The 26,879-nt window shown below is 37.7% G+C and overlaps 1 protein-coding gene across 6 annotated transcripts in view; it reads right to left on the bottom strand.

The window, feature by feature from the left end:
• The window catches only part of LOC117394454 (tensin-3-like), a 178,186-nt gene that overhangs the window by 133,842 nt on the left and 17,465 nt on the right, over window positions 1-26,879 (bottom strand). For 3 of the 6 annotated variants that reach the window (XM_059014954.1, XM_033992765.3, XM_059014966.1), the window contains exon 1: window positions 24,409-24,764. The exons of 1 other annotated variant lie outside the window; for it this stretch is intronic. In XM_059014954.1, coding sequence (XP_058870937.1) covers window positions 24,409-24,510 — 102 coding nt within the window. In that variant the 5' untranslated portion in view covers window positions 24,511-24,764. Of the gene's footprint in view, window positions 1-4,248; window positions 4,506-24,408; window positions 24,766-26,879 lie in introns of those variants that run through there. 2 more of the 6 variants (XM_059014993.1, XM_059014982.1) reach the window with 2 other exon arrangements.

Raw genomic sequence — 26,879 nt, 5'->3', positions numbered from 1 at the left:
GGTTAATTCTAGGGTTCTATAAAGTCAGTCATTTAGGGTTGCAGCAGTACAGTACCTTGTAACGTCAAAATAACATCACTAGAATTCACTATTTGCATTACTTTTTATCTGTTATACTTTTTTTTTTTAATTTCAAAATAAACAACATTTAATTTGCTTGACAATTCCTGCTTTGAGCCACAACTTGAAATACTGTTGGGGAAGTGTCTGGCGTTTGCAAAGATAAGTTCATGGGATGGCAAGACTGACTCTCCAACCTAATTTCAACCAAACAGTACATGGCATACGGGACAATATGAAGCAATGGGAGTTCTTCAATTTGTATTGACCAGTAACTTGACGGGTTTCTCCATGAAACACAGGCTCTCTGTTCCCCTCCAGACTGCAGTCATGCCAATATAATGAGAAATAAATACTGTCCAAGTGCTCCACAGCCTATTGAATGGTCAAAGGTGCCATTGATCTAAATCAGTGAGCAAAGATAATGATAGCATTGGACAGCTTTATATAGTGTATAGACCATTTATAAAGATACTTAAATAAACAGTATGTATTGTATTCAATAGGAACAAGGCAGGCAGGCATTTAAATAAATTAGAAACCAGATATTTTAGAACTTGCATAAGTATTATTTCTTTATTAAAAATAGCCATCAAAAAATGGTTCTTATAAAAAAAAGACCTGCATTTGCATAACAACAAAAAGCTGTCAAAAGATGCTTGACAAGCTCATTTTGAGTGCAGCTAAAACATGTAATTATGGTCTGTTTTGTAGGTCATCAAAAGTCATCATTATGTTTTTTTTTCCATTAAGGTTTGTCTATAAAGCGTATTTCTGATTTATATGTCAAAAGCTGCATTTAGAATGTACACCATTCTGATTTTTCATGTTCAACTAAAAATGGATACAAAAAAAACTGTCAAAAGAAAGAAAGGCTACTGAAAAGCACTGAAATTTAAATATGTTCGACATTTACTGGAAAGCTTGTATAATTACTAACACACTTTTGGGGGCTTTTTAGTTAGTCCATGGCAAGACAAAACATGAATATTGACTCTTACCCGCAATATATTGCAGAAAGCTGCATGCGGTGAGCAGCAGACTGAAGCATTTATCTAAATTAAATACATCCCCCGGGAATGAAAGGTGATCGTTTAATTTGAATGTAATTCAAGGAACCCTACAGGCTGGTGTATAGAAAGCATTCTTATCCTCTTCAATTAATCATGAACTACAGAAAAGGCTGTCAAAACAACACATTATTTGCTCTTTGACACAAGCCTCACTTTTGTTGCACACCAAATGCACTGTGTTAGAGGATTATTGTCTGCTTAGTGTAATCAATCACAACTCTAAAACATGCAGGCAGTTGCAGCACTGTAAAACATGACAGTACCACTGCAACTTGTAAAGATAAGCTATACATGCCTGTGACAGGAATGGCTGAGTGGGTGACGTCAGACCAGAAGAAGGCACAACAAAACAAAAGGTATGGTGCAGTGGCGCGGGCGCCGTTTTATTTAAAGCAACCAAAAAAATAAATAAATATTTAAACAAAAAGCACTGTGCTCACCGAGCAAAATAAAAGGGTAAACAAAAACAAATCACAAACCCAAAATATATAAACAAAGGTCAGGCTGGGCAAATAGCTGTCACTGATCCTTTTACTTTTACTTTCGTTTTGTTTCTCTCCTCCCGTTCTCTCCTCTCGCTCCAAACACCCACCACCAGTTAGCGAGAGCTGCAGGCTTTTTATATCATGGCCGAGGGGTTTAACTAATTAGCAAATCATCCTATTACCCCTCGGCCACAATCTGCACGGGTTTATTAATTATTACTCCTGGCAGAGGACGAGCACCGATCTCGCCTCTGCCAGGACACGTTTAAAAATAAACAAAACACGGCGCTACGCCGTCATAAATATAATACAATAAAACTAAATAAATAATACAAAACACTCTGCACAGGGGCGGAGGGGGAGACCCCGATCCAAAAATAAACAAACAATGTACAGGGCTGCTCGCCCTGTTACAATGCCCTACCTTTTGTGTGTAAAACTGGGCATACAATAACAATATAAAGTAACCTTGGAGTAAAGCCCTCCTTATATCAAAATCACTCAAAATCTTAAAATAGGATCCAAGTCCATGAACCTCAATTGTTTATTCACATGTACAAAGAACGAAAATGTCAAAGCAGTAATCCTGGTAACGTATTGATGCTGCAGGCACATTTGCTACTGATTTAAGAGGCAGGTCTAGTTACATGTTTCAGAAATGCAGTAACTTTATGTACAGGCACTGATATGGAAACACAAATAAAATAAAGTACAGTAATATGTTTCTGACAGACATCATGGAGATGAAATCTCTGTGTACCTAGGAGCTTGGATCATAAAGTTCAGTGATGGATAAGCTTTTGCAATCATCACACAACCCTTTTATAACAAGATGTATGGTAACCAAATAACTGAATGGACTAGCGTTGAAACTGTAGTGCCAAAGAGAGCTGGTCAATGGTGTAAGTCTTTGTTTTAAACATTATAAAAGATACCAACAAACAGAAGCCATTTGTTTTGCAAATACTGTATTAGTACACTATTTAGCTACCAAGTTCCACTATGCAAAATGCCAAAAGTAATACATATATACAATATATAGTGTTTAAAATAACTTATCAACAAACCTAAATAAAAATAAGATCTCTCTAGATTATAGTGTTTCTTATAAAGGCACATGGAGTTCCATCCATAATTATCTGGCTCCATTGAAACTAAAATGCAAGAGTCTGAACTGTGTTGGAAATCATTTTAGGTTACTATAGCACCTGGTTCGTTTACACTATGTGCACCAAAAAAGGTTCACAACGACTAACAGACTCTGAATTCAGACTGATTGTCAACGTATTATTTGATTGAAATGTCACCACAGGTGGCACTATTCTAGTTGATACCCGGTAACAACAAACGTGACAGATACATTGTATAGGATAAAAAAAAAAAAAAAAAAAAATCCTTTTGAAATTATTTTCTGTCAGTCTCCTCAGGCCTTCCTCACCTTCCCCTTAGAGCCGGGTTTCAAATATATATCACTATTTAATCACTGACACAGGGAGAGAGTTTTTTCAGGTCACATAGCTCGAGATTCTGTGCTCTTGCTGTTAATTCAACACCCCTGACAAAGAGATTTGCCATCACTATACTGTTACTTTGAAACATAGCTCAAAGTGACCTATGAAAAGCCAGGTAAGTTATCTGATCCTTTAGGCTTCTCTATTCACAAGAAGAAGTGTAAAGACATGGTTGTATGTCCATGCTGTTGAAAAGGATAAATATGAAGGTAGGGTTGTGAACAATAAATCCACATGGGAACCTGGACCCCAACTCAAAGGGCTGCAAGGCAAACAATCCTTAATTATCTGCCTCCTTCCCAAGGTTGCAGAGGAATGCATTCCAAAATGGATTAGGTTTTTGTTTCCTTTCCTGCAACCCCCCTGTTTAACAGAATGCACATGTTGTGAGAAAAAGTACAATGCAGGCAGTAAACTGTACCTATAGTCTTTTGTAATAGACACCAGTCTTTTTCCACAAAGCTTTTTTTTTCCCGAAACGAAGGAGAATTTGAAGCAGGTTTTTAAACCTCATACCTGTGTGTACCATTATCAAGGAACTGATTAATCACTTGCCTTCAAAGTCAATCGATTCAACGGCCTGCTGCTGTTATATGTATAAAAAAAGCAAAGACCTCAGGGCGATCAGATAAACAGAAGACCTGAGTACTAAGGTAAATGGCACAGTTCCATTCTCATTAACAATGGCTTGCTTACTACAGTAGGGCCTCCAGGCTACAACTTATAAAATGCTGGTTGTAACAATCTGTGTGCCAAGCTGCCTCCCTGATTGATACTGTTGTGTTAGGGGGGGGGGGGGGGGGGGAATTAAACCACAACGACACAGCCTGACAATATAAGAACATGAATTACAAGAATACATAACTTACAACCAACATTTATCAAGGCCAGCTTATCTACGTAAATAAAGTGCACATGAGGTAGGTTTTGTTCCCTTTAAAAAAAACTAAATATTTAAATTTCACCTAGATACTGCTTTTAATAGTATGTGCTCCACAGGACAGGCTGGTCTGAAATTCCACTCTTTCACAGATAAAATAAAAACAGAGATAGACAGCAATACACATAAACCAAACTTCCTTAACAGTTCCATCCACAGTTAAGAATTCAATTACTTACCTTAGTGTTCATTAAGGACTCAAGTGTGCTGCTTATTCCTTAGACAGAAGAAAGGTAGGCAAAAAAGCAAACACTAAATCTCAGTAGATCTCTCCTACAAAACAACCCAGCTCCTTCAATTTGCAGTCTGCAAAGATCAGGAGCCTTCATAAATTAAGCATGTACACTGGCTTTTGCAGCTACTTCAGGAATAACTAAATCAAAACCATACAGTGCTCAAACTCCTGCTCAGTCCTTAGTACTTCCCTAGTGCTGGTGAGACAGTTCCTAGCCAAACATTCCTCCCTCTGTTTGCTGTGCACACTCTGGAGTCCCTCCCTCTGTTAAGACTACCTCACAAAGAATACAGAGAAAACAGAGCGCCTGGGAGCCCGTAAACCTGGAATGCTTTACAGCCACAACCATGATGTTAACTCAGTCTGACTACTATAGTATGTAGTTTTCACACATTGTGTCTCCTTTTAAAATAAATAGTATTGAAAATGCACTACATATGGTGCCTTTTATTCCAGTAAATGTCACATATTTTACTACATAAAGCTTGTCCATCTTGTATAATTTTTTTTTTTATTTACTGTACTTGTATTTTTTTTTTAAATAAACAAATGAAGCTGAATTGGAAACTATTGTGTGAGTTTCTATTCTATTCAAAGCAACTTATCTTATGAAGTACAGGTAGAAAAGACACTATTTAAAGTTCCACCTGTGGAGAACTTTATTTGTTGTGTTTTATGTTCAAAAGTTCCTTTTAGATAAAAGTGTTTTAAAATTTAGCTGTTCCTTTGTGGGGTTTTGTTTTTTTAAGACTCCAAAATGTGGTTTATGTGGTTTGTTGTGATAACTCATAAAACACATCCTCCACACAGCTCAAAAGAATTTGGTATCCATTTATGAGGCTCTGAGGAATAAGGGAACCGGAAATTACTGTAGTTTGAGTGAAAACTAATAATGCCACTCAAGTTGTGTCAGTTATGTAGGACCTTATACCCTGTTTAATGTTACTGCCATATTACTCAACTTAAAAAAAAAATACCAAAGCCATATGTAAAAATTCCACTGACTTGCAACCTTTATTTAACACTTCATTAACAAGTTTCCCTTCCCTTTTTTCATTCAACTGTCACATGCTGTTTTATGATCCCATCACATGACTGAACCTCATTAAAACTGTTTTATTATTAGTTTCCTAAAACTTAGTATTTAATAACATACAACTGTTACACATGAAGGTAAAGGAATAACGTCTTTAAAGGAAATACCTAACAGACATATGGTTCAGTCCAAACATTTTACTTTGATTGTGAAGTTTTGAAGTTTCCTTATAGAGAAGTTGGCCTTGATAAATATAGGAGAAAAAAAAAAAACATATTCAATAATATTTAAGAAAAAGAAACATATTTTGGTGCACACATTTTTTTTCTCATATTAAAGAGTAACTAGCTGCAAATACCGTGTTTTTTATTAACATTTTTATTTTTTTAATAATATGTGTTAAAGTGCTTTCACCTGTGGTAAGTAGCTGCTCTTCAGGTCTAGTTGCCTGTCACAGATGCATGTAACGCAGGTTACATTAGCCAAAGTGCATTTATAAATGTAAGACACAGCGCCATCTTCTGATCAAGTTTACTTTTTTTTTTTTTGGCAATACACTGCTTTGCACTATGTGGTGCTGGTGCTTACTAATGCCAGAGGTTTTCAACTTTTTTTTAAAACTGTACCCCTTCTGTCTGGTTTCAGCTCAAGTACCCCTTTACAATTTTCACTCGACTGAATAGTACCACAGCTGCAATAAAAGGCAGAATATTCTCATTTCTTTTTTTCCTGTTTATTTATTATATAATTTACGTCACAAGAGTTTGGGACTGACAAACTGCTGGTTTAGGACAGAATACCAAACAGTAGGCTTAATTCTTAAAACTTTTAATTGCATTTCTTCGGATGCATAGAATTAAAAGATCTCTTTGGAAACACTATATTCGCTTTCTATTCAGCAAAGTTATTATTAATAATACAAAATAGCCTGCACTGTAAATGTTTATCATGTTACCATTTAGTTCTGTGTTTTTATTTATTTTTTCAACTGCGGTTCACTTTGAGCTGCTAAACAAACGTGAAATATGTATGCACAGTGGTTTAGACATAATATATAATGCCGTAAAAAAAGATAAATTCAAGATCTTTTTTTTTTAACTTTCATTTTTATTTGCATTACTGAGTCGTCCTGCGTACCCCCTTATGACCCTTAGAAGTACCCCCAGGGTTGAAAAACCCAGAACTAAGCCATTGGGAGCATATGTATTGGAAAGTCTCCGCTTGGTGATTCTAATAAAACTGACAGGGCAGCATTCGTAGTTACACATGCAAGTGTCAGTTACTCTATGACTAACACTATGGAAGGCCCAGTGCCTGGAAACCACTAAACCAGGAAGAGTCTGTTTTGTTTCCATTTTTTCTTGTTTAATAGTGAGCTTGTGAATCTCATTTGTCTAAAGCACAGCATGTTTTTTTTTTTAACAGAGTACTAAGCTTAATTGCCCACGATGACTGAATACAGGCACTCTATACGAGTTTCCAACAATGTGTTGAACGATTATTTTTTCATGATGTAACAAATGCTTTTCCTGGATGTTTACAATTCAAGGCCTTACATGTACTCTAAATTGTTCCTTTCTCTTGCTACATACTGCATATCCCCATTTAAAAAGGACTGTATCCATTTGCTTAAAGTAAAAAAAAGACACTAAATAAGAACTCTGTTTTAAGCCACACACATTGATGCAGCTTTTGTGAGGTATTCCTCATTTGTGTATTCATTTTAGAATCAGATTAATTTTGCAAAGGATTCAGCTGAGTATGTATTAGAAGCGCTTAAAATATTTAAATAGTATGTCAAGCTAATTTGCTTATCTAGTCAACCTGTCATAAAGTAAAAGTAATAAACATAACCGTAATGAATGCTTTTGGAATCTACAGAGCTTCGGCTTGGGAATGTCACTGATATAACCTTGACCCATCTCTGCAGTTTTTATAACTATTCCACTGATTTCTGTCAACAAGATCCCTACTTTGTGACTGAGACCTATAGTACCTATAGTAGGCCAACAGTAAATAAACATACCCTATTTGATCATTATAATCCAAATACAAAGATTACAAAGTCATGGATCAGTAAATCATGTAAAGAAAATTGTTGACTTCATCCCATATGCAGACATGCAAATATGTCATTTTCAGCAATAACTTGGTCAGCTGATAAAGCTATGGGCCACATAGCCAATACTTTAACTCATAGTTTGTTTGTTTTTTAAGAAGGTTGGCAGGTCTGACAATCTAGTACCTTTTCATTAATATGGAATTTAAGTGGAACATAATTAATAAAAACATTGACTCAGAAAACAAGTGTTTTTAAAGTGTAGGGCCCCAAACCTTTAGAAATGTGTGACTTAATGTTTTATTTCTATCCTTGGACGATATGTACTGTATTTTACTGGTGTACCTACCTTGTTATAGCTTGTCACACACCCTAGTATGGCTGCTGTAGCTTCCAGTCTATGTATGTTGGCTACACAACAATTGCAAAAAGTCTGAAACTAGTCTTGATGTCTAAATTTCAACAATCACTGTATAAACTTTGTCAAAAATCCCATCAATGACACAATGATGCCAGCTCAAGCATACAGTATTAATTCAACACAGAGCACTGTTGGGACAGTCTTGCTCATTTCTATGAGGTAAAAGACTCTGTAGTGTGCATTTTTAATGACAGCATCAACACCCAGATGGTTAGGTTATGTGTGTGTGTTTTTTATTTTTTTTTATTTTGTTTTTAACTGTACAATGTCAGCTGGTATAAAGAAGCAAACTAAAGGAATACTAGTTTAGCAATACTGTAACTCCCTGTAGTTCTTGGTCAAAGCATGTACTGCACACTTTTATTTAAAATATTAATGCTGCAGTATCCCTCAACTATGCTATGCTATACCTTTCTATTCCGTACATTCCCTTAAGGTAACTCGAGCTGCAAACACAGTCCTTGAAGTCTTCTTCACTCTCCACAAAGAGTTTATTAAATTGACATTCTACAGTATAGGATGCTTACAAAAATATATTAGCAAATAAAAAAGGTGATTTACTTTTTATCCAAATGGTTAAAGGAAACACCTATACTATAGAACTCATATTGTCAATTTATAGCACTCTCAAATATGTAAATAAATACATCATTAAAACCGTATGGAACGCTACACCATTTACATATATTAAACATGTCTAGTTTGAAAAAAACTCATATTTGCTTAACCTTGCCTTGTACATGAATTACAGCTGCTATTGATTGTCTTGTGATGACAGCATGATGTATATTGTATTCATTGCCCTGTTTTCCTATAGTTTTGTTTACCAGGTTTATGTTGATCAACATTACAGAAGATAAATGAAAAGTTATATAAACATTATACATACCTGACCTCACAGATCAGGAATATTATTCATTTTTAATCTCTACACAAATGTAATCATCTGCAAACACAGAACAATAGCACAGCCTTAAAATGCCAATTTGAAAGTGCAAAATATTAAGTAATGGATAAACAACAATAAGTGACAACACTTTGAGTTGTTTATGCCACTTAAAACATTTCTTCCTAATTGATACTTGTTCGATAATGAGATTCAATTTGGTAATAGGATTTGGTTTTTGCTGCGCTTCAAACAGTTCAGATGTATGTCTGTGGATTCGTTAATAAACAAGATATCTGCCCGGCACTCCCCTTCTCTTCAAAGCCAAACAGCCACTTACAGTTTGAAGATTTGTAGTATTAAATCAATTAAAAGATCAAAGGGTGATGTCACAGAAATATTTTCAAAGTACCAATAACATACTTCTGACATGGTTTCAAGACATATCTTTCACTACTGTATATCAAAAGGACAGTTTTCTGATGTTCATTTAATCTACTTAAACAACTCACCACCAAATCTTTAGATCCTTAAACTAAACAATGTCGTACCATTACACTTATATTGCATGTTTAGTTATTCGTAATCTTTGTACTTTTTACAATATTATTATTTGTTTATGAACTTGTGAACTATGCATCAGCCGCAGAGTCACATACAATGTTTCACCCAAAAGACAGAGCACAAGGAGGTTAAGTGACTTGCTCAAGGTTACACAGTGAGTCAGTGGCTGAAGTGGGATTTGAACTGGGGACCTTCTGGTTACAAAACCTTTTCTTTAACCACTGGACATAAATGAAATACTTCCTTTATTTGTGTTCATGGTTGGGATCAATTCCTTTTTTCAATTCCAATTCCATTTCCAATTCCAGTTCAGAATTGGAACTGATTAAAAGGGAATGGGAATTGGAATTTAAAAAGGAATTTGAATTGAAAAAGGGAATTGACCCTAACCCTGTTTGTGTTATGAGGTAACCTTTCTATTACACATTCTAATTTGGACCAATCATATAACAGTAAACTAATCAGCTGGTTACGTTTTATAGGCCAGTCAATTGTTAAAAGAAAATCAAAAAGGTTAGAAGACAAGCTCTTATTTAATAAAGCATGGATATTTATGTGTAGCAAACTAAACAAAAGTACAGTATTTATACCTTAATGTGTACCGTGTGTAGCCTACTAGAATATCAGCAATCTTATAAACTGATAAACCTCCATCCTCCATATGCATTTTACTAATAAACCTACTAAGCACCAGTTAAAATAATAATAATAATAATAATAATAATAATAATAATAATAATAATAATATTAAAGACATACTAGTAATAGATATTGTCTGCTATGAACAGTTTATATTATTATTATTATTATTATTATTATTATTATTATTATTTAGCTTTAGGTTGTTTTTTCACATTATTTTGAACTCACAAATGTAAAACTTTTGATTAGTAGATGTATTACACATTCTCACATTTTTATTGGCTCTTGTTTAGAATGATCACATTGGAATGAGTAATAATTAGATTTAGGCGTATTTTAAACTTAGATTTTCAATAGTTTTTTTTTATTATTTTGAATGAAAATCATATTGTTGCGATCTCGATTAACGCAGGCAGGCGCATCACACAGGGCAAGGCAATCCACACACATGCGGAGGGTGGGCACGAACCCAGGACCTCTCCCACCAAAGCTTAGCGCTGATACTGCTGTACAAAAGAGCCGGCTCCTTTGTGATGCGCCTGCCTGCGTTAACCGAGATCTCTGCAATATTCATAAATACCTCGGCAAATAAAATTTAAAAAAATTGTGCCCATAACATTGATAATACTTTATAAATAAGTAAAATTTACTGTGGGGTTAAAACATGTTACAGTGGGATCATTTTTCAAATCTTGTTTAATTGTAACTTCAAAACACCCACAAATATTTCTGAAGTAAACCTTAAAAGAAAGCAAAGGTAAACTTAGTTACATTAAGAGCCAAAAGTTTAAATGCTGTAAGAGATGGGTCTAGAATAGTGATGAGTTCCCCACCTCTAATTTGCAGCTCTACATACTGAATGTTAACCACGCTCAGCACCACCCAAACAACCCAGCAGCAGGGAGCCCATCCAGGCTTGAGGGGCTATTCCAAAAGTTCATGGAACCCACTGAAACCCCTCACGCCTTTTAATAGTTAAAGCCCATCCATCATTGTCTCAGTACAGACAGATCAAAGTGATACAAAATGAAAGTGCATGGTAATTAATGAAAACAGCAGGACTCATTTTGTCAAAAGGGACATTCTGTGCTGTGTTTTTCAGATCAGTGACAAATAGTACATACTACCAAGTATTACCAAGTTTAAAATGTAATCCAAAAATGTTGTTTAAAAAGTCTTAAAAAGCCATACTAGTAGTTATTTGCAGATCCGGTTTCACAGCCATGTTTAGCATATCCCACGAGTATAAAGTGATGTTTTAATCACAATTGTTTGACGGAGTCATGGATTAGTTTAAGACTATGGGGTAGATGTACTAAAGTGTTGTGCCTGTCGCAATAGACGCAAACCAGTTGCAAACGATTGCATTATTGCGCCGAGCGTTTAAGAACGTTTAAAAAATTAATTTTGAACTGGCCGCCATTTTTTCCCCCAATAAAAACAAAATAATAATACAATGTCAGACTTCCTCCAGGTAAATTTTAACTTCTTTGGTGACTCCAATGTCCATACAGTGCTGGAGGATTTAGACCGCAACAGTTCGGTAATGGAACCAGACAGTAATAATTAAAAAAAAAGTCAGGAAAAAAAATGAAACTGTGAGTACTACAAGACACCTCTCTCAGTACTGCTGAAATTATAATACCACCTACTGCACAATCTGTCCAACTGTGTAACCAGCCATTTAATTTAGAAAATACTGAGACAAATACTGAAAATATTCTGATCATGTATTTAATTTATTATTGAAAATAATTTGTTTATCTATTAAATTCATTGGAACTATTAAATTTATTGGAACTATTTTTCCTTGTGTAGTAATACATTTAGGAAAAAATAAACCTATATTAATTTTTGAATAAAAATGTATCTATATCTTTATTTCTACAAACTAGTAACCCATTTTATAAGCACAATAAGACACTCCAGGGTGGTACAATCAACTTAGAAACTGAAAAAAAGTACAATTCTTTAAACCATAATTTTAATTCAGAGATATTGGCTCAAATCCAATGTGTCATTAGTCTGTAAGGTTCCATAGTTTTTAGTGTAAAAATCCCAAATGATTATCTTCTTAACAATTGTTTAATTACATTTTTCAGTTTCTAAGTTGATTGTACCCTCTCTATCTGCTGAAGCAGAACTTTGTATCACAGTTTTGCATTATTAGAAGATTAACCTAAATGTTGATCTTAGTATGAAAATGATACAATGTGGGTAATTTTGTAAAGTGCTAAATAACTTAATTTTGTAGTTAAACGTTTTAATTATTCATGTATGTATAAGTGATTACAGATGAAAGTCTCAATTGTTGAGAACTAATGGAAATTGTACAATTTAGAGATGTCTGTAAATTGCTAAATGACTTGATTATAATTGAATTATCTAATTGAATTGGTGTGTGTATATAAGTAACTACCGCTGTAATTGAAATCATTGTGAATCTGATGAAGACCTGTTGTGCTGAAACACATAGTTATATCATTCTTTTTTGGTTTGCTCTTTTTAGTAAAAACATGTTTTAACTAAAGACTACAGTAAATCCTGTCCTATTGTTGAGTGAGCGACCAATTGGTCTCTGGGACTTCAATCTACAAACTAAGGTTGTGTACCTATTTTTTTTTACATTTTAACCACTTTTTTAAACTTTTAAATTGCATTCCCTGCCTCAAGGTGGCTTCACATGTACCCACATGGACCTCTCAGAACTACATTTCCCATCATCCTCCTGCTCACATATGTAACTGAGATGGATTTACCAGTGAGCAGGAGGACGATGGGAAATGTAGTACTGAGAGGTCCATGCAAGTACATGGGAAGCCATCTTCTTGAGGCAGGGAATGCAATTTAAAAGTTTAAAAAAGTGGTCAAAATGTAAATAAATAAATAAATAAATAATACACACACCTTATGTAAACAGTTGTAGCAACACATGGGAACATGTAACACAATAAAATAAAAAGGTCCTTATGTACCCTTGTGGCAAAGTGCCCCGCCCCTGTGTGCATTTGTGTGTTCTGTGTATGTATGGGTGCGTATGTTAATGTTGGTGTATAGATTGGTACACGGTATATAAACGGGTCTGTGTTTCACGTGTGTTTAAAGTGTATAATTATAGTTAGGCACGAGGATGGCACATCACTTCACGTGCAGATAAAATGTGTATAATGTGTGGCACGGGGTTGCACGTAATGAATTCACGTGCTGGGATTCAAGTGAGTAATTAATTAGTAATTGAATCCCAGCACAACAGTATATATAGATGCACGTTTTAGTCACTTGTGGTTAGGTGTTCGGTGAGTGGAGAACGAGTGTGGAGAAGGAGAAATTAAATAATAAGAAAGAACGTAAATATAAAAGTGAATAACTGTCTCACTCACCGTGTTTCGTTTGTCTGTCTGTGCACTGTCTGTTTACTGTGTAGTCCGTTTTGTTTGTCTTTTTATTTTGGCGTGTAGTGCCGTGTCCTGTGTTTTGTTGTTCCAACCTTTTATTTTCTGTTCTGTTTATTAAATGCTGAACGCGATCACGCGTTCAGCCTCACCAAAACCCCATCTCTCTGTCGTTTGTGTTCCTGTTTCTGGTCTGACGCCACCCACTCCGGCCGTCTTTGTGACACGTGGTGTCCTGCGTGGGATCGACAGCGCCTCCAGGACTCAGGCCAGAGCAGGAACCGCAGTTTGGATTTAAAAAAAGAAAAAAAGAAAAAAAAAAAAAATGGCAGAAGACGCCATCAAAGTGCGGGACTGGATGCTGGAAAATGCTGGGCTGGAGGCCCAGTCTATCCCAGTAGTCGTCCAGTTCCTGCAATTTATGGATAGGGAGCGATGGGAGGCATATGCGAGGGAACAGACCGTAAGCACCTGGGAGGAAGGTGTGGGGTTGGTCCTCAGCTACCTGGAGGCAACCATAAACGGAACAGCAGCCCAGGTAGCAGGACCACCAGCAGAGGAGTACCTGCTGTCCCCATCTCCACCAGCAGAGGGTGAATGCCTGCTGGTTTTGCCTCCACAGCCCAAGCGGGAGGCAGAGACAGATAAAGAGGTGAAGGACGGGGAGGAGGAGTGCCGCCTAAGGGCCAGGCATCCACGGCGATGTAACAAGCCATCGCCGGGGTGCCTCCTCTGCGACCAGGATAACCTGTTCGCCCACTGTCCCTTCCGCAGTTATGGGGAGGAGCCTGAGTGTCCACAGCCCAAGCGGGAGGAGCCTGAGCATCCACAGCCCGAGCGGGAGGAGCCTGAGCGTCCACAGCCCAAATGGGAGGAGCCTGAGCGTCCACAGCCCAAGTGGGAGGAGCCCGAACGTCCTACGCCTGAGTGGGAGGAGCCCGAACGTCCTACGCCTGAGTGGGAGGAGCCCGAACGTCCTACGCCTGAGTGGGAGGAGCCCGAACGTCCTACGCCTGAGTGGGAGGAGCCCGAGCGTCCTACGCCTGAGTGGGAGGAGCCCGAGCGTCCACAGCCCAAAAGGGAGGAGTCGGTGCGTCCACAGCCCAAAAGGGAGGAGTCGGTGCGTCCACAGCCCAAAAGGGAGGAGTCGGTGCGTCCACAGCCCAAAAGGGAGGAGTCGGTGCGTCCACAGCCCAAAAAGAGGGAAGTCAGGGCTTCCACAGCCGTAGGACCCAAGCTGCCAGCAGAGGGAGAATGCCTGCTAGTCCCACCTCCACCAGCAGAGGGTGAATACCTGCTGGTGCCGTCCCAAGAGCCAGAAGGGGAGGAGTTACAGGCTCAACCCCCTGAAAATTTTTTGGGGGGAGAAGGGCAGGATGCTGGTGTCCCCCAGCAGCCTCTAGCTATGCTGTTGAAGGCAGCACGGCGCGCACATGCCCAGCCGCCACAGCAGAGGGAGCCAGCACCGCCACAGCCTCCCTCTGAGTGGCCAGCATCGGCCCCATCGCCTCTACCTCCACCACCTCCACCAGCAGAGGGTGAATACCTGCTGGTTCCACCTTCACTGCAGTGGGAGGACTGCTGGCCCCTCCCACCTCCACCAGCAGAGGGTGAATACCTGCTGGTTCCACCACCGCCAGGCGCAGAGGAGCTGGAGCTGCCTCTGCCTCCACCACCGCCAGGAGCAGAGGAGCTGGAGCTGCCTCTGCCTCCACCACCGCCAGGAGCAGAGGGGCTGGAGCTGCCTCTGCCTCCACCACCGCCAGGAGCAGAGGGGCTGGAGCTACCTCTGCCTCCACCACCACCAGGAGCAGAGGAGCTGGAGCTGCCTCTGCCTCCGCCACCGCCCGGAGCAGAGGAGCAGGAGCTGCCTCTGCTGCCCGTACCTCCGCAGGGAGTACGGTGGCCGGAGCCCCAGAAAGGGGAGCTGCCGGCCACGAAGAAGGGGGAGGAGGTCTGGAGACCACCAACCCCAGCAGCAGTTTCGCTGCCGGAGATCGTGGGGGAGGTCAGGAGACCTGCTCCCACTGCAGCAGTTTCGCTGCCGGAGATCGTGGGGGAGGTCTGGAGACCTGCTCCCACTGCAGCAGTTTCGCTGCCGGAGATCGTGGGGGAGGTCCGGAGACCTGCTCCCACTGCAGCTTCTTCGCTGCCGGCAGTACTGTGGTCGGAGCCCCACCAATGGGAGCTACCGGCTACAAAGACAGGGGGAGAGGTCAGGAGACCACTTTCCCCAGCAGCAGTTTCGCTGCAGGACAGGACCAGCATGCTGTCAGCCGTGCCACTACCGGCAGGGGAGCTGACAGCATTTCCAGCCATGGGCCCACTGAAGCCTCCCTTCCCAGCCCGAGACTTTGGCCTGGACTGCTGGGTATTTAAGGGGGGAGGTGGCCGTTGAGGCCATGTGTGCTGCGCACAAGGGGGGGTATATGTGGCAAAGTGCCCCGCCCCTGTGTGCATTTGTGTGTTCTGTGTATGTATGGGTGCGTATGTTAATGTTGGTGTATAGATTGGTACACGGTATATAAACGGGTCTGTGTTTCACGTGTGTTTAAAGTGTATAATTATAGTTAGGCACGAGGATGGCACATCACTTCACGTGCAGATAAAATGTGTATAATGTGTGGCACGGGGTTGCACGTAATGAATTCACGTGCTGGGATTCAAGTGAGTAATTAATTAGTAATTGAATCCCAGCACAACAGTATATATAGATGCACGTTTTAGTCACTTGTGGTTAGGTGTTCGGTGAGTGGAGAACGAGTGTGGAGAAGGAGAAATTAAATAATAAGAAAGAACGTAAATATAAAAGTGAATAACTGTCTCACTCACCGTGTTTCGTTTGTCTGTCAGTGCACTGTCTGTTTACTGTGTAGTCCGTTTTGTTTGTCTTTTTATTTTGGCGTGTAGTGCCGTGTCCTGTGTTTTGTTGTTCCAACCTTTTATTTTCTGTTCTGTTTATTAAATGCTGAACGCGATCACGCGTTCAGCCTCACCAAAACCCCATCTCTCTGTCGTTTGTGTTCCTGTTTCTGGTCTGACGCCACCCACTCCGGCCGTCTTTGTGACAACCCTTTAACAAACAATCTTATTTTGATTCTTACACCCTTGTATAGACGTTATCCTATGTGCACCTTCTGCTTCAGCAAACCACAACTCAACTCCCACTATTTATATGAACAATGTCGCAGGACTCTCGTAGTGTATAATGTTAAAGAGCTCGCTAAGAAGACGCAACAGATATTTAAATTAATATATTGCTGCTCTTTTCATTATATATACTTTGCGAATTGTCACAACGAAAATGCATATTGCGGTATGTGTGCGCTGCGACTGGCCCATCTTAGTACATCTACCCCTATGCCTGATGCAATTGAACGCACAGAAGATACTGTACCAATATAGACAGTTGGCTCACTGATTAAGCAGTTTTGGTATTATTCCATTCCCAACCATTGTGTTGTTAATGTTACTGTACTGTGTGCTGATTTCTGTGAATTTCAGCTCTGATATAAACACTTCATCCTAGGCTGAATAAAGTCAAGCAGAAGAATACTGGTCAGCATCACAGGGAATGAGAGAAAAGTAGAAACAGTTTAATAAGGCGCTGGCAGCGCTCAACTACAACAATTTGAAAATTAACAAACAGAATTCGACTGGAATGTGTATTACAACCTTTGGATTGTCAAAAATATTTTTAAGAATGTTTTTTATTTTTTTTATTTTTTTTTACATATCTTTCATTGTAATGCTGCGTAACTGAAATGAATGAGTTTAGCTTCTTTATTGAATCAATAGATCAAAGTTGACAGCGACAGAGCTTTCCAAGAGGACCTCTCCATGTTCTGGTCAAGGGTTTTAGTGGTTTCATTATTTGAGAACCACATTCCTGGACTGAGTTGTTAAAAGACATGTCCCATGCTTCTATTTATAACCATGTAATGGTACCATTAAACCCGGGTGAATAGGTAGTTTATCAATTGCCCTTTTCCAAATTACAAGCCAACCAATAGCAGTAATTAAGATTTCACTCATTAGTCGAGGTAGATAAAAGCAATACAAAATTCTTTGAATTACTTCAAAACAAGTGTAATTATTACTGCAAACAACTACTTTTTTGTCTTACCAGAGGTTTCAAAAGAAAACAAATGAGAATACAGAGGGACAGGTCCAAAAACACAAGAACTGGTTTGACAATTCAGTGTTACGCACTGCAAAAGCTCTGCAGCAAAACGAAGTTCCAACAGGTAACAGGTTATTTTAAGAATATTATGGGATGCTACTAGACCATTCCAAATTGGGTCAAGAAAGGCAAGCCACATTGACATTCAAATATACCAAACTGCTAGATAATAAATGTCCCAAAATGTTAAAGAAAATGTTGGACTTCCTATTAAACAAGAGCCAAGAGTTTGAGCATTTCCCCCAACGTGCTTCTGTTGAGAAAGGGTTAAAATTGTTATATATAAAAAAACTCACATAATTGACTTCAATTATGACATTGCATATTTTTTTCAAATCTGACTCACTTGGCATTACCAAACAATTTGATTGCTGGGTTTTGCATTTGGCATTAGCAGTAAATATGTAATTGTATTCTCCTTTTCATTATATACCATTAAATAAAGCCCCTACATTTTTTTTTCAATTTCCATAACTACTCTTAAGTAAAGTTAAACCAAATTACATAATAGTATGAAGAAAGAGGGTTGTTTGTTTTAAACTTGGGTGGGAGTGGACCTTGAAAGGTACAGTATTTTCATTAGTGTTTAAAATACATCCAGTCTACCCTCTTGTGGATGTATCTAAAACACTGCAGGGTAGCAAAAAGCAAAACATTCTGCATTAGCTGCATGAAAAGTGTCAGCAAATTATATTATTAGGCACTATACTACACAGGGCTTTGTTTTTGTAATCATAAAGTAGTAGATTTTAGTAGGTTTTAAAATCTAATTTCTTATCCTTATTAGTTGTAGCCTTTGTACTGCCCTCAACTTTTCTTAGTTCAACTTTGCAGTCATTATCTTATAGAACAGTTCACAGTGCACAGCGAAGAAATACTTGAATCCTTTGAGGGTTTTTTCATTGGTTTGGCATTAAAACGGTGCGTGTGTGTTCTCACTTATTTCCATTTTTATTTTAGGTTCTCATAGGTTCCTAATTACACTGATTTTTTAGGGATTGTGATTTTATGGTTGCTGAAAACAGAGACTGTTAAGTAAAAAGGACAAAAACAAAGGATCCTCTCAGTGAGAAATCCCTTGGGAAAGTCTTTGAGAAGTTTGGGAACTTTGATAAGCTGTGTGACAGTAGCCATGTATTGTGGTACTCGGGATACAACTTCTTTGTAGAAATAAAGACACATTTCCAGAAACAAGACCAAATGTTATCAAGATAGAGTTTTACATATTTTCACAGACACCAATACATACTCAAATACACTGTTAAATATTACATTTTCATAATCTTCCTATACGACAACAGTCCAGGGAAATCTTGCATACCGGTAATTGTTTGTACTTTTCCTGAAATTTTAGATAGATTTCACAATCAGTATGACAGTTGTCCCTGGAAGGATTAGGGCTCAGCAAAGTCAAAGTACTTGGAGTTTGCTGAGCCCAGGAAACAGGCTGGATAAGCAGCATTACATAAGTGAGCAGCCTCTGTACAGTGCCCCCTTCTCTCTCCAGAAGTTCATGGTCAACAGGGATTGTTCCCCAGATGTAAATAAAACAAACAAAACACCTAGGAAAGCAAGCCTAAACAATAGACAGTAATGAATAAACTGTAGTAGATTAAAAATGAAGCTAAAAAAGTAATGTTGTCACATGATGAGCCATTTAGTTACTAGGAAGGTTGGAAAGGGTCATTGTGGTTAGGTGTTTGACTAGTCTGGAATTCCTGCAACAATCAGTTTAAAGAATTAAGTGAACTATGCAGCAGATGTGGCAAGATGGCCCGGAAGACAGGGCCGGGTCACACAACAGCACATTGACAGCCCTGTACTTTAAAGACCCTTCCACAGAACCAAGGGTCATGCTATTGCTGTCAAGATAGTTTCAACCTTAAGGTCACAGTGGGAAAGCTCAGCTTACAGGAAGTTGTTTCTACAGGAGGACTTCCAAACTCTGGCCTCTGAACCAAAAACAACTAGCTTGTAATGTTAAACTTTGTCTTGCTATATATCAAATTCTTCTGATTATTATTGGGTTTTTTTGGATACAAACCCTTTCAGCCTATTTTTTGTTTTTAGGAGTTTTGAAATCATTCCTTATCAGTTACTAGAGGTTTTGAAAAGATGCTGGAGGTTTTCTACAGCTATGCAGTTACTTCTGCAAGTGGTCCATTGTGAAAAAGAAGCCCATGTGAGAAGTACAATCTCATCAACACACAGAAACAACAACAACCCCACAAAAAAGCTCTACATATCCCAGTCCCCAAGATGACGATTTGACCCAAAAAAAAAAAAAAAAGTCCAAAAAACTGTTTTCGCAGAAGGGAAAAATTAAACTTTTTTTTTTCATTTTTAAAATTTTTTTTTAAGAATGCAAGGTTAAAGTTTATGTTTTTAAGCTGCAACCAAATTAAGATATATGTGTGCACCCTGAGATAAGAAATGAAAAAGTTTTTACTGGCATCTTATTTTTATTTTTATTACAAAAATGCTGAAATGAATCCAAGAAGATATAAAACAGGTTATTTTTTTATTATTTTTATTTTATTCCATTCGAGCTGAACTCTGCATGTGACAGGCAGCGGCTTAGAAACAGCCAGGAAGCAGGACTGTCTGATGGAAATGAGATGAGAAGTAGACTTCATCATGCTGGGGGTCAGAACTAGAGAAGCTAAGCAGAGCCAGTGTGTCTGACTGCTTCTTTCCTTCTAACCTGTTGCCGTTGACACTCGGCAGTATTTTGAATATAGGCTACAGGTTATGCACATTTACTTTCCAGCCTGCAATGGGGAGTCTGGTTCCCATGAAAATAACTAAATTTAACCTCCATGCTCCAGACAGTGTACTTTAGAATTACTGTTTAACCCTTTAATGCAATCGGAATGGAATACTTCCAATGAGCTTACCACTAAACAGCCACAGAGATAAAAGAAACGCATTGCAATGCAATTCTTCTTTAAAAGGTATTGCCAATCTTTTTCCCCTTTCTGGAGTGCCTGCAACTTCACTGCCTTTCTCCAACAGAAAAATGGAGCAACATACACTATGAATGGAACTTTCAAAATAACATTTCAATGATAATTGATTTCTAAACCCTTCCTTGCCAATGGCAGTGTTTTGTCTCTTCAGCTTTCTCCTAATGGAAAGCACATCCTTCATAGTTAGCAGGTTCCACTTGGGGTTCACAAGAATGTGACCTCAGCTGTTATACCTGAAAAGACATTCTCCCTTTCAATTACTGAACATGCTTTTGCTTGTATAGCTCTGATTGAATAGTTATTGAGACTTCATCCATTTGCCTTTGTTACTATCTTACACAATGCCATGTACCATTCTACAATAGAAATGAACCATTTAATCAAAAGACTTACAAGCTGCCTCATGCAAATTAACACACTGATGGCTGTGTTGGCTTGCCTGAACAGCTCACGTCTTTAAAAAGTTTGGGGTGGGGGTGCTTTAGTTTCAGGCTTACAAAACAATGTTAAAATCTAATAATTCCCTCCAATATAACTCATTAAAAAGAACAATTTCCCCTTTTTTGCTTCAGCTATTAATTACTTTAAGTATTATTTTTTTATAGCAATGCCAGCTGGCACCAAACTGAATTAATCTTTATCCTGGATTTTTTTTTAAAAGAAATAAAAGAAAACTTCCTAACTTGATCATATATACAGTAGTTCTCGTATTATTTTGCTCATATTATTTTTAAAAGAATCTAAAGAAGTGAATGTATTTTCTGCTAACCTTTTTGTAAAAGTATTAAAAAGTATCGTTTTATCATTACAGCACAGGTTCTTTTATTGGGAAAGACCACGCTAAAGTTCATAAACTTCACACACAGAGTAGCAGTTTTTCAAAAACCCCTACCACCGCTCCTACTTTCCAGCCCAGCATCCATGCTCTCACAAACTGCTTGTTATCCTGAACGTCCTCCCAGCTCTGTCTCAGTGAGGCTTTATAAAGTATTCAGCTACAAACAATTGGACTAATTAATCAATTACAACATGATTTCCTTACACACATTCACACATGCTTTAAAAAAACACATCAATATAAAATAATCAAAGTGCAATAAAAAAACGACACATCTATAAATTCTAAATAAAAAAAATAAAGTGCAAAGAAAGCTTAACCCTGTTACATATAATAATTAAGGTTATCCCAATATATGCCACAAATAACCTTTGTAATCTTTAGGAAATTAAGCAATTGTCTTAGTAGGAAGTTCTGGTTTTGAGTTTCCCTCTTTTTCATGACATGCCACCACTTAACAACTCCTAATGACAGTTTTTTGACAACCTATGAATTAACACTTGGGGTCTTATTTTGTTCAAGTACATTCTCAGTGAAAAAAATGTTTGTGTGCTGTATGAATGTGTTGGTAAACAATGGATTGAAAAAAAAGACATCTGAAGAGTCTTGTAAACCTAACATAGTTTGCATTACTATAAACCATAAATTACTACTAAATTCAATTAATGTTATTGGCCCCCGAACTCAAAAGTAAAAGTGCATTTCACGATTTAGTATGTTTGTATTGTTATCATAAATACATGGAGGAAACCCCCTATTAGCCTTTCAAAAAGAGCAGGTATTAAAATGTTTAAATTATAATGCTTCAGAATGCTTTTCATTATTCATTTTTCCACATTACTAAAAGTTTAACTTAAAAGTGCAGTTTGATTGCAAAAATAAAACATGAATGTTATTCTATACATTGTGTTAACAAGTACTAATTTACACATGGTTTCAGGGGATCTACTGTCAGACCTAAACTTCATTGAAAAATGAATACCCTGAAACAATTTCAATTCAATTTAAGTCTGTTGTAATGAACTACATAAAGTTTGATATTCATGAAACCTTTCTGTTGCTAATAAAGAAATGAGTCACAATGCCAACAACAGTGTAGGAACAGTTTCATGAATATCTAATAACTAAAACGTTTGTGAATAGTGCTCTGTCGAACAAAACAAGAAAACCACAGTCCCTTCTAGAAAATGTTTAACTTTCTGGACCAGAAAGGATTATATTCGCTGGACTATTGTTTAACTGTAAAAAATTATCTTGACAGAAAATATATTTAAAACAGATTCTCCTGATTGGCTCAGGATTACATGGGACAAGAAGCTAAAGCTGACATCTGTTTTTAATTAGTGAATTCTGTGTAAATACGATTTTGAAACATCAACAAAACTTGCCGCTTGAGGAAAAAAAAAATATATAAACAATAAAATTACAGCTTTTGTAAAAAGAGTTCATGGGAAGTGATTCATGCCAAAGGTTTACTTTGTTCAGGCAAATCAATAGGATCACTTTTAAGGTGGATTAAAAGATTTTGGTTTGATTAGAAATTATTATGCACTAATCTTAAGCATATGAAATGTATTGACAAAAAAAATAATAATCCAAAATAGAACCTGTGGGCAGGCTAGCTGTGTCATAAATCAACAAAATGAAGGATGTTATTGCTGGAGAGCTGATTTTTTTTCCCAGAATGGAAATGAAAAGAAACAACACTTTTCCTACGCATATGGGCTTGGACACACTAGACGCAAAACAACCTAAAAAAGGCACAGGGTTACTGTATGTTTAAAGTCCCATGCGTGTAATATAACCCTTTCTCTGCTTGTAGGATCAAGCAATCAAAACAAATAGGCAACTGTTTATTTCCATCCAATGTATAATCTCCACAAATTAATACTGTTCCCAAAGAAAAGCTGCCCTTAAAAAGGCAGATCTATACATTGCTGTTAAAATGGAGCCCACATGGCATTTACTGACAGAATACATTATATAACATTTTTGAAGGCTTGTGGTACCGGTACTACCAATGAATATAACATCACCTTCCCAAAATTAATCCAAACCCTGAATAAAATAAAACAAGGCTTTACTCTTAAAGCTTTAAATTATTTTTATGGAAGAACAAAATTATTCATTGCTATGGTATGTAAAGAAAGCTCACTTAAATATACACAACCAGCAGCTTCATACATCAGTGAAGGCCCCATCACATTTCCCTGTTACTCATAATTGTATTATTGCATGAAAGCTTTGGGGATGAAAAACTCAACACTGGAAATGTTTTAAAAGATTGCTTATAACTGACACACCAAATCTTTAGGATGTCCTACACCAACCAAATCAGACTTCAAAAACTGTTGCCCTGTCGAGTAATTCCTTTACCCTAGTACAGTATTTGACATTTTAAAATAAGCATCATCATTTCATTAAATCCATTAAATGTTTAATAGTCAGCTGCATTCCATATGCAACAAATATAAAAGAAGAAAAAAATTGAAGCCACTCAAACTATTCTGTTCATGGTTAACCCTATCAGTAAAGAATCAGTAAGTTAACAGTAAATCTATGAAGACTAAATTATAAATGGCAATTCTTTATTTTCAATCAGACATACCTTCAACTGAACATGAATGCTAATGAAAACCAACTCTATTTCAAAAACACGCCACATAAATAGTCAATTTCCTGAAATATTATTCTTTTTTTTTAGCTGTAATCATCAAAAAGCATTTTCAGGAAGAATGTCAGGGCTGCTCTCTGTACTCTATTGGTTTCAAATCTTTAATCATTTGTGATGAAATTCTTATCAGTAATAGTAGTAGTGGCATTATTATTATTATTATTATTATTATTATTATTATTATTATTATTATTAGTATTATTATTATTATTATTATTATTGCTTAATTAAACCTTCTAATATTAATAAATATAGTATCTCATATCTTTTTTGCCAGACAGGCAAAACCTGCCAAGGGATAAGCCTTTCAATAACTGTGGTCAATACAAAAATATACTGGATACCTGTGTTTCACCCTGGTGCTTATACAGCAAGTCACAAAACATTTCCAGATACCTGTAGCATGTCAAAAGAACATATATTGAACTTAAAAACCTTACCTCTGACATGGTGTTGATCGTGTCTTGTGGCTGACTATGTGGAACAAATGGAACACTGCAAAGTTCATCCTCCAGAAGGGCCAAACTCACGGTGCAGCCCATCAGGATTTAGCCAAGGTTTTTACCTCTGCTGTCCAGCTTTACTCTCCCCACTTTACAAAAATATCCATCACCTCCACTTCTGGAATATGAATTACTGGCCTATGTCACACAAACTCTTGATTAAACCTGTTGCTCCCTACCTATGCAAGCCCTTTTATATTTGCCATGCCAGGGCAGATGAGAAGATTCCCCTCTCAACGGCACTACTGAGCTTCCTTTTATGCTGTCCTCGTTCCTTATCCCAAAGCCTACAAAACTGCAAAGAGATATGTCTAATGCCTTGGCTCCAGCAAAGGAAATCAGGATTTTCCTCTCCTGGTGGGAGGGTACTTGGATTGCTGAATGTTCTGGATATAATAACCAGGGATAAAGAATTGAAGGAAGTTACATGACAATGCCACTGACCCTCACTATTTGCCAACAGAAATTAGATAATAAAGACATTTTCAGTTTGTATTTTTTTAAAAAAATGAAAAACTGTTTACTTGTACAAACCGTTTGGAGCCAAGGCAGAATGGTTGATAAAGATTCTAGTTATTTTTTTTTATTTTTACAGAAATAACTTGGAAGAAATGTACACAAGTGTTAAAACATGTCATTAAGAACTTTTTACAGACATGCTCAAATTTGTTGGTACCCTTACAGCTCATTGAAATAATGCTTCATTCCTCCTGAAAAGTGATGAAATTAAAAGCTATTTTATCATGTATACTTGCATGCCTTTGGTATGTCATAGAATAAAGCAAAGAAGCTGTGAAAAGAGATGAATTATTGCTTATTCTACAAAGATATTCTAAAATGGCCTGGACACATTTGTTGGTACCCCTTAGAAAAGATAATAAATAATTGGAATATAGTGATATTTCAAACTAATTAGTTTCTTTAATTAGTATCACACATGTCTCCAATCTTGTAATCAGTCATTCAGCCTATTTAAATGGAGAAAAGTAGTCACTGTGCTGTTTGGTATCATTGTGTGCACCACACTGAACATTGCCAGAGAAAGCAAAGGAGAGAGTTGTCTGAGGAGATCAGAAAGAAAATAATAGACAAGCATGGTAAAGGTAAAGGCTACAAGACCATCTCCAAGCAGCTTGATGTTCCTGTGACAACAGTTGCAAATATTATTAAGAAGTTTAAGGTCCATGGAACTGTAGCCAACCTCCCTGGGCGCGGCCGCAAGAGGAAAATCGACCCCAGAGTGAACAGAAGGATAGTGTGAATGGTAGAAAAAGAACCAAGGATAACTGCCAAAGAGATACAAGCTGAACTCCAAGGTGAAGGTACGTCAGTTTCTGATCGCACCATCCGTCACTTTTTGAGCGAAAGTGGGGTCCATGGAAGAAGACCCAGGAGGACTCCACTTTTGAAAGAAAAACATAAAAAAGCCAGACTGGAATTTGCTAAAATGCATATTGACAAGCCACAATCCTTCTGGGAGAATGTTCTTTGGACAGATGAGTCAAAACTGGAGCTTTTTGGCAAGTCACATCAGCTCTATGTTCACAGACGAAAAAATGAAGCTATCAAAGAAAAGAACATCATACCTACAGTGAAACATGGAGGAGGCTCGGTTATGTTTTGGGGCTGCTTTGCTGCGCCTGGCACAGGGTGCCTTGAATCTGTGCAGGGCACAATGAAATCTCAAGACTATCAAGGGATTCTGGAGCGAAACGTACTGCCCAGTGTCAGAACGCTCTGTCTCCAACAGGATAATGACCCAAAACACACAGCTAAAAGCACCCAAGAATGGATAAGAACAAAACATTGGACTATTCTGAAGTGGCCTTCTATGAGTCCTGATCTGAATCCTATCGAACATCTATGGAAAGAGCTGAAACTTGCAGTCTGTATAAGGCACCCATCAAACCTGAGACAGCTGGAGCAGTTTGCTCAGGAAGAGTGGGCCAAACTACCTGTTAACAGGTGCAGAAGTCTCATTGAGAGCTACAGAAAACGTTTGATTGCAGTGATTGCCTCTAAAGGTTGTGCAACAAAATATTAGGTTAGTGGTCCCATCATTTTTGTCCATGCCATTTTCATTTGTTTTCTTATTTACAATATTATGTTGAATAAAAAATCAAAAGCAAAGTCTGATTTCTATTAAATATGGAATAAACAATGGTGGATGCCAATTACTTTTGTCAGTTTCAAGTTATTTCAGAGAAAATTGTGCATTCTTCGTTTTTTGTGGAGGGGTACCAACAAATTTGAGCACGTCTGTATATAGTTAGTACGTTTACCAATATTTATTTATTTTGGTATTTACATCTCACGCTTGCTCATATTCACGTAATGTGGAGCAGTGTGGAGTAGTGGTTAGGGCTCTGGACTCTTGACCGGAGGGTTGTGGGTTCAGTCCCCAGTGG

This window comes from Acipenser ruthenus, chromosome 3, assembly GCF_902713425.1.
Source record: "Acipenser ruthenus chromosome 3, fAciRut3.2 maternal haplotype, whole genome shotgun sequence".
NCBI lineage: Eukaryota > Metazoa > Chordata > Actinopteri > Acipenseriformes > Acipenseridae > Acipenser > Acipenser ruthenus.
The sequence above is the reverse complement of the archived record's forward strand: the minus strand, read 5'-3'. Positions and strand labels throughout refer to the sequence as shown.